Below are 14328 nucleotides of genomic sequence, written 5' to 3'. Positions count from 1 at the left end.
AAACAGTGTGACAAGAGTTTAATTCAGTTAGGTATAGTCTGAATACACACATGACCACACTGGAGAAAGACCTTTCCATTGTAAACACTGTGACAAGAGTTTCATTCACTTAGGTAGTCTGAATAGAGACCTGTGTATACGCGATGCCGATTAACCTTTTCATCTGTGCTCCGAGCAGCACTTAATCTAGGTTGTTCATTGTTTTCTTATCACCCATATTCTGTGGCATCTAAAGCACCCGCCATCATAAATACATGCAAAAGGAAGATGTGACTGCTTTCACCAGTTTCACAGTCAAACCATAGCCTTGGAGACCACAGACATTTTGCCTCTGTCGTTTCCGCCGGTAGATTGACCCGCCTCTCTATGCCCAGAAAAGCATACTGTAGGTCTCTTTCAGACTACAGTCCATGAAACCAATTATTTCTAAGAAAGTGATGTAGGAATTGAGCTACTGTACTTGATGTGATCTATGTCATAGGTCAGTCAGGTGGAGGTCTATGATGTGGTACAGTATGTGGTCAGAATATAACAGTGTGCACTTCATTGTCTCCACCAGGCCGAAGGCATGGGGAGAGAGTATGTTTTGCACTCCGTCCGTGTCTGTGTGTGTGTGCGTGCGTGTGTCCGTCTGTCCGTCTGTCCGTCCGTTACCAGCTAATCGTGAACGCGTGCAATGATAGTCAACGGCAGCGTGTTCATGTGTTTGGGCCCAATCCATCGCAGAATGCACTCTGTTCCTACTATACTCGGAAGGAGTGAAATCTCCTCATGCGCTTTAGAGCAACTTAATGCAAGTGGGATGGGAGGAGAACTCGGGTGCCGTCTCTATTCATATATACTCTAAGGGTACACTACACAGTCAAAAGGCTTATTCTAAAGGATGATTCATGTTTGACGTACAGTATATGGTACTGTATGGTGGTTGCCTTTAATGATTCCATATGTTCCACTCCGTTCTAGAGAGCGGCGCAAGCAACACCATATGAAATAGTTCTCTTTCCTTTGTGGCTGCATGAGGATCTTGATAATTATTCATTATTTTATTATAGTTGGTGACTGAAACGAAGAACAGAGAAGTGATGATCTGTTCAATTGATAGTATAATGAGGAAATCAAGGCAGACGTAACAGACAATTCTGTCTTGTAAAGCAAAATTGTACCGCTGACGAGGAACAGCATTTCTGTATATTCACCTTCCATTACCATTCATTTTCCAATCTCAAATAATAGTTTATTAATTTGTTGGTCCCCATAATCCCTACGTGACATCGAGGTGTCAATACCTCCCCACAACTTCAGACTGTCCCTACAGCTCTCAGCTAATCATGACAATGAAACAATAAGGTAAGAAGGCAACGCCATTGATGCGACCAGTGGCATGGCATGACACCTGCATAGTAAGGTCTGAGGTTGACTTTCACAACTTTCACTTTGGATCTCATTTATCCATCTACATGGGTTTGTCTGTACAGCATGTACAGTTCTGTGCACTGTATGTACTGTATGCATATGTCACTCAAAGCTCATGCCGCTATAAGAGCATAACATCACAAAACAGGGAACAGTGTGAAAGTTATATTGATGTGCATGCTCTGTTTTAGCAAATGGAAAATATATAGTTATACCAACATTGTTCTGGTGAAGCCGTTTTGTACTTTTACGTCAATAATGTATTTTCCATTTTCATTTGGCCATAGGAGACCACATACAGTATGTCACCACATTACTTGGTACGGCCACTGCATCAATATGGGAAAGATGCCATCTGGATTCACTATGTGTATAGTGAGTCTTTGTCACTGAACACTGCATTGTTCAGTTTTGTCCTCAAACAGCACCATTTTATTAGGCCAGAGATTGGACAAATGGTACAACATGTGCCATGGTGGTTAATTGCGTCTAACCAGATCTCAAGGTCCTTTTATATCAAAGCAAATTCAGTTGTCTGCCATTGTCTTCCTAATTTGAAATGATTGTTTTGAAAACAGCCCAGGGGGTATTTAAAAGATGCATATTAATAGTAGCAGTACAGCATCTCCAGCTCCCACAAGCCTCCCGGACAATGGCCAGGGCAGCAGTCGCACAACTCAACGTCTAAAAGCCCTCGTCCACAGCTGCACCAGAACCGGCTCGTCACCGTCCCCAAGAGAAGCCAGGCAGAGTCCAGCCCCAAAAGCCCCAGAGTTTCTCCAATCTCCAATCAAGAGAAGCCAGGCAGAGTCCAGCCCCAATTAAGCCCCAGAGTTTCCCCAATCTTCCCAGCAATGGAGGCGGGAAACGCCGAGGCGCCATGAGGCCTCTCCAACGGCCCAGCGCGATTGGCCGCATCCGCCCTCGCCCCCCGCTCGACCTCGACGCCATTCTGAGCCTCGTCAACGGAACAAAACAAAACAACAATAGCATACAAAAACGAGAGAGAAACATTGTGGAACTAGAAAAAGTGCCCTTCTGGGCACAAGTCTCCACCAGGTTATCCACAGATCCGTTCAGTTAGAGGTAAAAACACTTTTCGGCCAGTTATAGCGCCACCTTGAGGCCGAGTTGAAATTGTTCATGTGGCATTTCGTCCTCGGCCTAGTGGGAATGTGGGTGCACAATTTCACGGAAATCACGCGATGTGTTCATGATTTGCAGCATTTTGTTTGAAACTGAGCACTCCTGTGAACTTTGGAAGCCAATCTTAACCAATCAGGATGGAGTGTGAGAAATCTGAAAGACCCGTTTCGTTGAATGGCTCTAGAGAGACTGTGTACCAATTTGCGTGATGTTTGGACAAAATCTGTAGGTGTACTGTGCAAAAACTTGTTTTGCACAAAGAGGCCTCCTGGTGGCGCTATAACAGGCTGTTCTGGAAAGTTTGGGGCAGAGGTTCATCGTTGGCATCCAGGGAGTGTGTGTGCAAAATATGGCATCGACCGGGTTAACGGTGGCCGAGATTAGCTGTTCACGGACGGACGGACGGACGGACGGACACACGGACGGACGGACGGAGTGCAAAACATACTCTCCCCACATGCCTTCGGCCTGGTGGAGACAAAAAGGAGGCCTCCATATGCTGCACTGAGAGTTCTATGGGAGCTCCAATGCTTCCGCCCTGTCTGTGACAGGGAAGCGTAACGGAAAAGCTGTCCACTGTTACAATTTGTTTCCCTTGGGAAACTTTGTGACAGCTGCTGAAAGTTGGGGTACCATAAAGCAAAAATGCCAAAATGTCATTATGCTTTAAGTAGCATGTGACGTCTCAAACTAGGGTTTGACACGTCAGCATTCGTTTTGCACAAAAAACACTCCTTGGGCTAAATTCGGCCATAACCACTTGCCCAAATGTGCTGACCTCGTTACATTTGTGATGATTGTTATGGCCCCTTATTTTTGATGGAATCATTTTAGAACACCTGTGTTCATGACAGCTGCATGCTGCAGCAAGGCTGTCAGTTTGTCAAGTTTGAATTAATCCAAATAAAAGATAATTAGTTTGAAGTAATACAAACGTTTTATGTAACCAGAATCAATTATAAACACACCCACCCACCCATGCCTTTTCATAATTATAAGCAATCCCAAAACAATTATTGTCAGTTTGGATTTCTGTAACTGTATATTGCCTCTGGAGCACCTGAGAATAAAAGAGAGAGAGAGACCTGCGTGCCTCATGTAGCTATAGTACAATTATTGACAATAATTTTCAGCTTGCAGCTTTCCAGCTGCATATTACATGGAATACATGCATAGTAAAATCCACTCGCATGGTGAATTTCACATGCTTGAAAAAGTGCAAAAAATAATAATACAAAAATAAATAAAAATAACGTCCACTTCACATGTTTGAAGAAAAAACATGCTTTGATTTAATATATGTAGTTAATATTTTAACCATGTAATCAATAATGGTGGATTTATAAAATTAATAAATACAATACTTAATATGATTTGAGGGTACATTTTAACTATTTAATTTAGTTCAACACATCCCCAGTAATTTTATCTTGTTCTTTCATCAGTCTAAAACAACAGTAGCAGCTCCTCTTCCGTATTCTTTTATAACTAGAAATGTAATTAAATGTAACAAAGGGGCTTGTGTTCATTAAATTCTGGCCAGACCCGTGTGCCAGAAAACACTGCACTTTCATGGTTCATTTATTTTCATTTGGATTCAACACGACAGAAGAAGCAAGCAAAGTTTCAGTGCTACAATTTAAGTTTGCTTTAGAATATAAGTATTTTCTGTGCTAAAGCATACGTAATGGATCAAAGGGTAACGCTGGTCCTCTCCTCTCATGCACGCTCCCAACTCCATGCTAGATAATATTATGAAGTCTGACGGCTATAAATATGATGATCACTTCGGCGTCGGGAAGATTTGGGTGATAGCTTTCTCAGATCTTCAGTAGAGTTAAGCCTGGTGATTAAGTCGAGTGGAACTAGGATAAATAAGAGATTAAATGTGTTTCTGCGTCGGTACCCTACATTTAATATTGCTTGGGAAAGCTACTTTAAGAATTGTAATCATATAATATTGGCTCAACGGAGAGACATGGGATGGTGTAAGAAGCTTCAAAGTTGTAAACAAAGGGCAAGATAATTTTTGTTCTGAAAGACTGGACCAGCATGATAATGAAATAGCTTGATTCTAAAAAAAAAAGGAAAAAAAGAGAGGGATGCCATAATTGTACAGTAACAACCCGTTCAAATAAAACTGACTTGACATATCAGCTGCATTCTTACAATAAGAAGCCCTCTGCTTTCCTCTGCCCTGGAAACGATGCGTTGCGAGAGTGCGATCTAGCCAACATCAACTCGGAACTCCTGAATCGCTGACCTCCACACTCTCCTATCTGTCATCAGAGTATTTTGCTCTAGTGTTGTTAGCTAGCGCTCGTGCCGCAGTGCATCTACGTAGGTGGTGCACTTCTTGCCTTTCCTGGCTTTGACCTGGGTTGGCTCCCACAGTGTCAGTTTGCTTGCCAATATAGTTGCGAGACGCAGTGCCCTGCATGCTAACCTCATCCTTCTCTCTCTGACTTTGCTGCTATTTGTTTTGCAAAAAAGCTTTATACCCTTTATAACATGCATATCACGATGCAACGTGACATAGCTCTGTTTACACAATGCTGTATACCGCCTCCAACTGTATATACAGAACTTTCCCCATTTTCAACAGTTTTTATTATATTTTGACACTTGCGTTAGCAATGTAAATGTATGTTTTCTCATGCCAATAAAGCTCATTTGAATTGAATTGAATTGCATTTATTTTGTCTGTGACCTGTGGTACTGTAGGTACCCGTAGACAGAGGATGAATGAATGAATCTGTCTTCAAATAAAGACCTTCCTGTCATAGGAAGGTCTCCTATGGTGTCCCCAGCCCAGGTGTAAATAACCAGGATCAGATGGTATTCGTAAGAACAACATTGATATAGTAGCCCCTATGGCCGAGGTGTTGATAGAGGGTCGGCGGCGACAAACGTTCAATAATGCAGTAATCTCTGTAGGCCTACGGTTGAAAAAAAAAAAGAAATGAGCCAAATACTAGCTTTGCCAAGTATAAAATGTACAGTTTAAGTTTTAGCCACAATTGTTGATCTATTTGAGGATGAATCATTCTATTGCTGTCAGAGGCTACAGCATAATTAATTAATCTCACTGATAAAGGGGACGTTTGGAAATAATTCTCTCCAATTATGGAGCTGGGTTCAGTTTATATTGTAAGTATAATACAGGACAGGATGAAAGGGTTTAAAAAATGACCCAATATTCATCATCATCATCCTCTGTGATGCATACAGTACCTCTGTGTAGAATGGCAGCAAATGCCATGCAGGGTCAAAGTTAGCATAGGATAATTAGGCAAAGGGACAACGGGCTTGAACAAAAGGTCTGGGAGAATATTGTCCATAAAATGGGTTGGCCAGTAAGGGATATTAGGAGCAAATGGGTAATAGAAAGTAATTGAAAGCCTTAATGTGTCATGAGGTTGTAGGGAGGGGGAGATGCTGTGACCTATATCACGCTGTGTGATTGTGCTTGCTTTTGTTTTTCATTTTAGTTTTATGTCTGTGTCTCTGTAGCCTATACTTACCTGCAGACTACCTTGTGAAAAGTATGTTTTGAAATCTAAAGTTGTGTGTTTAACAAATGCACATGAGAAAAAAAACTAATGAATTTAACGCATATCGTCACTGTTGGGCACATATCCATATTTCATCATTTAAAGATGGAGTGCCGTGATTTTTTTCCACCCTAAGACATGATCATCAGGTCTTATTGTTATATAAGGAGGTATATTATTTTCAAAAAAGTGTACAGTATTTGTTAAAATGTTGTTTTTATGTGGGCACGCCCACCAGTTCATTAAGTTTGCCTGGTTTGCCTGGTGGGTGGTGATGGGTGGTGATCCTCCTAAACTGAAGCCACACCCACAGCTGTAGTTGTATGATAAAGGGGGAGGGGAGGGGCTGATAGTGTGATGTCACTATATTACAGTTTATTTCATTGGCCCGTTTGACTGTCAAGGGTTCAGCCTCCAGGAAGAAACCATAAATACAAAGTTAATACACCATTGCACATAAAAACGACCCCAGGGTGGAAAAATAAATAAATCGTGGCACTCCATCTTTAATGTTTTTTTAGGTTGTTTTTTTCCCGCATAAATGAAGGCCTATTTTGTACCTCATCTTGTGACAATGTTGCGCAAAAGGAAACTGAGAAAATAGTCAATCTACAAGGTACTGTAGCAAAGGTTGCAATGAAAGCAACAAGATCAACTTCCCTGTGAAGGTCAAACTTTACTTACTAGTCTCTATACTCTTGCCTATGGATGTGAGACTTCGACACTCGGCTGTCACTGAACACTGAACACAGTACAGTCATTTGAAAACAATTAATAAAGTTGAATGCTATAGAGCACATCAGACAACAGACTTTGTAAGGCAGCTATAGTTACCACCGTGCTGGAAATAAAGAACCACTACTAGTGAGTGAGTGAGTGAGTGAGTGAGTATAGTCTAGCGTGGCCAGACTGTTGCCTCTTTCTTCCGTCATACAGTCTGGAGAACGTCATGAGTAAAATATGAAGCGGAAGCCTCCTCCCCACTTCAGTTTCATCTTTACAGTCACCGCGCTGCGAGCTTGTACATAAATTATGTATTTTTGAAAGAATTGGACAAAAATCTTGAAAACGTGTCATACAAGGTTTCCACCTGACAGACTCTAGTGAAGACAGAGTGGTAGTACTAGCACTGTAAGTGGATGGCGCTCAGAGTGGTGTCAGGCTGGCTCACCTGTGTCGCCCCACACGGGTAAGTATTCATCCTGCTGGATGTCTAACATGATCTCCAGGCCATTCCCTGTCCCTCCTTTCATGGTGGTTCGGAGTGACTTCCCTTCCTCGGCCGCATTGAACATGTAGCACTTCCCGTATCGGGTGAACACCTGCGAGGAGAGCGAGAGACAGAGAGAAAACATGGTTAAGATTGGAAAATGGCAGGCTAACACTGGTGTGCGTCTTTATATCTCCATGGTGTGCACTCATAGGCGGAGCTTGAACTTGACGCCTGGGGGTGCGACTGCTTGGCCAACGACACCCGCCAACGACACTTTGCGTACGCACGCAATTTCTTTTACCTTTATTTTAGCGTTTTTACAATGCCCTTGTAATTTTTTGCACCCCCTGAACCCCCTCAAGCTCCGCCCATGTGTGCACTGTGCACATATTTTGGTTGTCTGCAAATCTCCCATGCCAAGGAGTCTCAAATAGTCTCTAGCTGCAGCCCCTCTATTGTTAGGCTCAAAACAATAATACAAATAAAATGAAATAGGCCTATAGAAAAAAAAGGCAAACAATAACTGATCTAAAGTCCCCTAACACATTGTGTTCTTTAGATCTTCTATTTTTGTTATTAGTTTTAGTTTTATGTTTTTTGTTTTTCTTAAAAGTAATGCCATGCCCAAAATAAGGATGCCAGGTTGAAAGTGAGGGTACTGCCAGCCCACCACATAAAAGTGGTGGGCTGCAATGTGCAGGCTGCAATGTGCATTCATATGATAATTGCAAACTCCAGGAGGAAATAAACATGAACTCAGCCAGGTGTTTCACATTTTATGTTCAGTCATTATGCTGTCCCTTTTTTGGCTTTGGTATAGCAATTCACCACCAGTAAAAATAAATAAATAAAGATGAAACATTTTACTGTGCATGTATATTTTTTTGACTTGTGGGCTTTTCTGGAGTGGGAGAAGACAGGGAAAAGTCTTATTTCTTATTTCATAGTAATTGCCCATGTATCTCTCCCAGTCCCAGTCTCCCAGTCCCCCTGTGCTCACTGCTCACGCACGCACAGACACACACATGACACATGCAAGCACGCACCATGCACCACACTATGGAGAGGGACTTAATTTGTGATGGACAGCTCCGGTAATAAAACACAGCCTCTTCCTTCTTCACCTGTTCTGTAATTTCCCCTAGCTGGGCCCCTGGCCTTCATATGGCTCAAAGTTGAATCCCCGTCCAAAAAGAACAGAGTAGAACGTGGAAAAATAACCTGAGGCCATTTCCCATGTAATCACTTAAATAGCTCTGTTCGTTGTACCATCACCACTAGTTCCAGAGGACCTCAGCCAATTTAGGAAATGTTCCACTCCACTCCACTCCACTCGACGCTGCAGTGTACTGGTTCAAACTTCCGTTCATTTTAACAGTATGCAAAATTGTGTGTGAAGGGCTGAAGGCTGATTTTTCTTTTTTTCCGCTTTTTTTTCCGGGTCCATTTCTACACTGTCAGAGTCAGATTAACATTCTGGTGTGTGCAGTGCCATCAATTTGCAACCAACAGCAGCCAAAAAGTAACTCTTCAGAAAGGAACTGTTCCCAATTGGGTGCAACTTCTTCCAGGAGAAGCATGTGTGTGGCACATGAGAACATGCAAATGAGACGACAGTCATAGGGGTCCCTGTTCATGAATTCATAATCACCACAATAAACAGACTCCAGGGCCTCAGTGGAAAACAAATGACGCGAGGCAGTTGTTGAAAACAAAATCCCAAGAATGGATGGCTAAGAGAACTCTGCGATGGGACGTCATCAACTAGGATTAAAATGTGCACGACACGTACTGTCATGTCATGTTTTTTTTTTGTTTTTTGTGCCATATGCCATATCAACATTCAGTACAATTTGACACATCAAAATAAAATATTTCCAACATATTTTGATTGTCCAAATACAGGTTTGTTTTGTTTTAAACATTTCCTTTCACATCAGAACCTTGTAATCATCACTAGACAATAACCAGCACCTATCTCCCAGACTACAACCCCATCTTATTCATCGGTCAGAGTTTGGCATTTGATTGACTGCCTTATATGCTTGATCTATAAAAGGACCCTCATGTCTCAATGTGACACTTAAGGACGTTCAGGTGAACAAATCAGATAAAGGGAGGATTATGTGCAGGAGGTAATTTGCAAACAGATATATTTTGGTGATAAAGCCAGAGAGGCTAGACTGAGGTGGTTTGGACATGTACAGAGGGAGGGAGGGATAGTGGTAAATGGTGCATTTATATAGCGCCTTTATCCAAGGCGCTTTACATAGATTGTGCATTACATTCACCCATTCACACACCGATTGCGGCAGAAGCCATGCAAGGTACCAACCAGCACATCGGAAGCAATTTGGGGTTCAGTGTCTTGCCCAAGGACACTTCAACATGTAGACAGGAGGAGCCGGGATTCGAACCGCGGACCCATGGATCATTGGACGACCTGCTCTACCTCCTGAGCCACAGTCGCCCCATTATATCGGTAGAAGGATGCTTGCCTAGCAGGAGGCCTAGAGCAAGACCAAAGAGGAGATCTATGGATGTAGTGAAAGAGGACATGAATTTACAGTGGTTGGTGTGAAAGAAGAGGAGGCAGAGGACAGGGTGAGATTGACGCTAACACAAGTTACAGTGGTTGGTGTGAAAGAAGAGGAGGCAGAGGACAGGGTGAGATTGACGCTAACACAAGTTACAGTGGTTGGTGTGAAAGAAGAGGAGGCAGAGGACAGGTTGAGATTGACGCTAACACAAGTTACAGTGGTTGGTGTGAAAGAAGAGGAGGCAGAGGACAGGGTGAGATTGACGCTAACACAAGTTACAGTGGTTGGTGTGAAAGAAGAGGAGGCAGAGGACAGGGTGAGATTGACGCTAACACAAGTTACAGTGGTTGGTGTGAAAGAAGAGGAGGCAGAGGACAGGGTGAGATTGACGCTAACACAAGTCACGCCAGGGCTCCACTGGGCGCGTTGCGTCACGCGTGCGTCACGCGTGCGTGCGTCAAAAAACGAACCGGTTCAATTTTATGGTGACGGAGACGCAACGCAACGCGGGCAGTGGAGCCACCCTCCATTGATTAAAAGGGCACATTCCCGACACTGACGGAGACGCGACGCAGACGCGACGCAGACGCGACGCAGACGCGCCGCAGACGCGCCCAGTGGAGCCCTGCCGTTACAGTGGTTGGTGTGAAAGAAGAGGAGGCAGAGGACAGGGTGAGATTGACGCTAACACAAGTTACAGTGGTTGGTGTGAAAGAAGAGGAGGCAGAGGACAGGGTGAGATTGACGCTAACACAAGTTACAGTGGTTGGTGTGAAAGAAGAGGAGGCAGAGGACAGGTTGAGATTGACGCTAACACAAGTTACAGTGGTTGGTGTGAAAGAAGAGGAGGCAGAGGACAGGGTGAGATTGACGCTAACACAAGTTACAGTGGTTGGTGTGAAAGAAGGGGAGGCAGAGGACAGGGTGAGATTGACGCTAACACAAGTTACAGTGGTTGGTGTGAAAGAAGGGGAGGCAGAGGACAGGGTGAGATTGACGCTAACACAAGTTACAGTGGTTGGTGTGAAAGAAGGGGAGGCAGAGGACAGGGTGAGGAGAGTGACACCAACACAAGGGGGAGATCGGGATTGAACCGGGAACCTTCCTATTGCCAAGCAGCCGCTTTACCTCCTGAGTGACTGTCGCCCTATAGAGCGTCGCAGTCCCGCCCCCTCGAGAGAACCGGAAAATAAATCCCCGTTCATTTTCCTCATAGACTTTTCAGAAAGTATTTATTTAAAGACGTTTACGCCGCGGACAAAGCCAACTCTTGTCGTGACAAATCATGACAACAAACACAATTTTTCGGGCCAAACGAAGAATTAGAAAATAGAAAAAAACAGTTTTTTGTAATTATTTGTTTGGTCCAAAATATTGTGTGTGTTGTCATGATTTGTCACGACAAGAGTTGGCTTCGTACATGTACGGCGCTTAAAAGGTCTTTAAATAAATACGTTTTGAAATATCTATGGGAAAAATGCATTGGCATTCATTTCCTGGGCCTGGCGTCGTCATGAAAGGGGGCGGGACTGCGAAGCTCTATAGTACCCGCTGGTTTTCAAATTCCAGTTTTGTCTGCTATTTTTTGTTTTGTTTTATCACTTCCAATTTGATTATCTATCCTATATGACTTCTCTCTCTCCTGGTTGGATGAAATTGGTATCCTGTACTGATGTTAACATAATATCACTTCCACCACCTTTAAGCCCGATGGTGTTCCATGACAAAAATCACAACGCATTGCTATTGGAAAACTTTCACCTACAACGACATGCCCAAAATAATAGGGATGCCAGGCTGCAACGCTGCATGTTTATTACCTGGCTCCCTCCTTTGGATTTGGCCGTCCTACAGGTATTTCATTGGCATGATTGATTTCCAAGCCGATGCCATATTAAGTGTGGGCAGGATGAATACAGAATAAAATATCAGAGGTGTCTGGTTCATTCTCGTCCGCAATACCGACAGATATGGATCTACATAACATAAATCCTTGCTAAGAGGACTCAGAAAAATGTGAAGCGAAGGAGGTAATACATATTCATGTGCCTATATTGCTCCCTGTTTGAAGATACCTGGAACGAGACTGTGACCGCTGTATTTGTGAATTACACGCCGTGGAGTGACATAAGGTCCATGCACGGCAGCAAGATAAGAGAACAACCATATGGTGGTTATTGCCATGCGTCCACAAATCCAACAGTCATTTCTCAATGTCACCAATGGAGACGTGAAATCAGAATACCTCGTTAGCGCACTCGTGTCCACACTAGCAGTGCTGCTACGCTGCTCAGCTCAGCCAAGTGTCTCCTAATGGAGCATAGCATGAGCTTTATTTAAGCAGCTGGTCCAAAATCCTCCCAAGAATTACAGCAAGTAGTGCATTTAACCCTAAATAATGATTGGCAAAGCCATTTTCAGCATCTATGTATGCACATGGCATATTTATGGTACATGTACATGTACATGTACATGTAAAATGTATACAACATTTTCTCTATGCACGACAGTGCATAGAGGAAGTCTGTAAAGTCTGTCCTGAGCCTGTGTATAGTCTACTTCTCTCTTTCTATACTCTATGTCTGCAGATCAACCATGGCTTTCTGGAGGACACTGCCATACACTCTTTACCTCCATTTTTCTGTCAGCGCAGATGATGTCTGAGACACAGTTCGAGGCCCCTCTTGTCAGCACCTGGATGACAAAAGTGCTAACAAATCTTGACAATGTGCCTCTGCCATTCTGCAAACGGTGGTCTCTGACCCGCGGTCTCTCGCCCCCAACCCCCACCTTTCACACGCCTCCCTCTCTCTCTCTTTGCCTCGCTCAATCTCTTTTTTATTATTATTATTATTACTCTCCGTGCTTCCTATCTGCTGCCTCAGGTGAAGCTGTCAGAGAATGTAATGAGTTCTCAAGCCTCTCCAGAAAATGGAGATACCACTGGAAACGCTTTTTGCCCGACAACATATGAAAGCGTGTAACGTTGAGGAGATACTCTCATCGATGTTCATTTAGCAAGACAAAGTGCTCCTGTGAAACGGCGACATGCACTGACTGACTGCCTACTGTATGTATTTTTAGTTACTTTCTGTCCATCAAACATCCTCTAAATAAAGACAAACTGTGTTTTCACAATATAAATACAAATATTTTTTGTTTTTTTGCTCAGTCAAGTGTTTCGATGCTCATGTTCTGCAGTGCGAACAAAAGTACTTTGCTTTCCTAAAGACAGCAGCAACCATGCGGTAACCCCAATAAAGAAAGAATAAATTAATTATATATTATTATTGAATACTATAAAACAAAGCAAAATGGATGTATACATTAAAGTTAATTATATCTTGGAATCGATCTGAGCATGTGTTGTTGTTAGGCACTGCTGCTTGCTACGCCCTCGCACTACCGCTGCAGGATATACCCTTTAATGTTGAGGAATGCTGTGTCTACTTAGAATTGCCCTTGTAATGTTGCAGACAGCTGTATATTGCAGTGTATATATGAATGTTTAGAGTTTAATGACACATTTATTTTAAAGTAAAGTTTTCTTTCTTGCTAGTAACGAGTTGTTTGCATTTGATTGCTTCGAGAATTCTACAAAATTACAACTCATTTTTCACTAGCTTGTCTTTACTTTCTATATGCTTATCCTACAGTATCTCTTCAGATATATCAATGAATCTTACTTTGTTGCATTCTACATGTACAGTATATCCTTAATATCCTACACTAAAGCAGGGACGTGCTGGGTGACTATCCCTTCAGATCTATCGCTGATATCTTTAAGTGTTGATAATTGCTTAACTACAAACACTAGTCCATACCCGCCCGGGGGTTATGCACACTCAACATTATGCTGTGTACATGCATTGCATTTGAATTGCTTCACATCCATAAAGCACCTTTATTGATGTTTTCAAATCGGTTTTCAGCTCTAGTTTGAATCCGCCTTGAAAAGCTCAGGTACTTTCAGGCTAGTCTGGTAGTGGCTATGTGCAAAGTTTGATCATGCACCCCATAGCTTGGGGGCTGTAACCATAGCGACGATAGGTCCAATTGCCAGATATGAAACCGACATGAAAACGTTAATACATTATAAACAGCTTGAATTTGGTGAAAGTGCAAAATATCGTTTGTCAGTGTAGACCTGCACATGGTAATGATGTATTGGGCATGTACAGTACCACGTGAGGTCTATTTCTGAACTCACAGAGGAGAAAAAGGGATCTAGATATAAAGGACATCAGCCAGGCCCCTTTTCCACCAAAAGAACTTTGATTCTAGAACTGGTTCCGTTCTAGATTATTGGAACCTTGGTGCTTTCACAGAAATGACAGACATTGTTTTGGTTCCACTTCCGAACCAACTTTTAGGGTTCTGAACCAATTCATTTTCAGTGGAAACACTCTGAACTGGTTCAATATTAGACGAGGGGGGGAACAACTGAAGCGGTTCAACCCCA

The 14328-nt window shown here is 42.9% G+C and overlaps 1 protein-coding gene across 3 annotated transcripts in view; it reads right to left on the bottom strand.

The window, feature by feature from the left end:
• The window catches only part of asic2 (acid-sensing (proton-gated) ion channel 2), a gene marked incomplete at its 5' end in the record, with an annotated part of 441728 nt that overhangs the window by 42695 nt on the left and 384705 nt on the right, over positions 1-14328 (bottom strand). For all 3 annotated transcript variants that reach the window (XM_083780701.1, XM_083780699.1, XM_083780700.1), the window contains one exon: positions 7285-7435. In XM_083780701.1, the coding sequence (XP_083636827.1) occupies positions 7285-7435 (151 nt within the window). The remainder of the gene's footprint in view (positions 1-7284; positions 7436-14328) is intronic.

The sequence above is a fragment of the Protomyctophum parallelum genome, assembly GCF_964188405.1.
Source record: "Protomyctophum parallelum genome assembly, chromosome: 13".
NCBI classification, from domain to species: Eukaryota; Metazoa; Chordata; class Actinopteri; order Myctophiformes; family Myctophidae; genus Protomyctophum; species Protomyctophum parallelum.
Note: the sequence above shows the minus strand (reverse complement) of the source record. Positions and strands in the feature narration are given on the sequence as shown.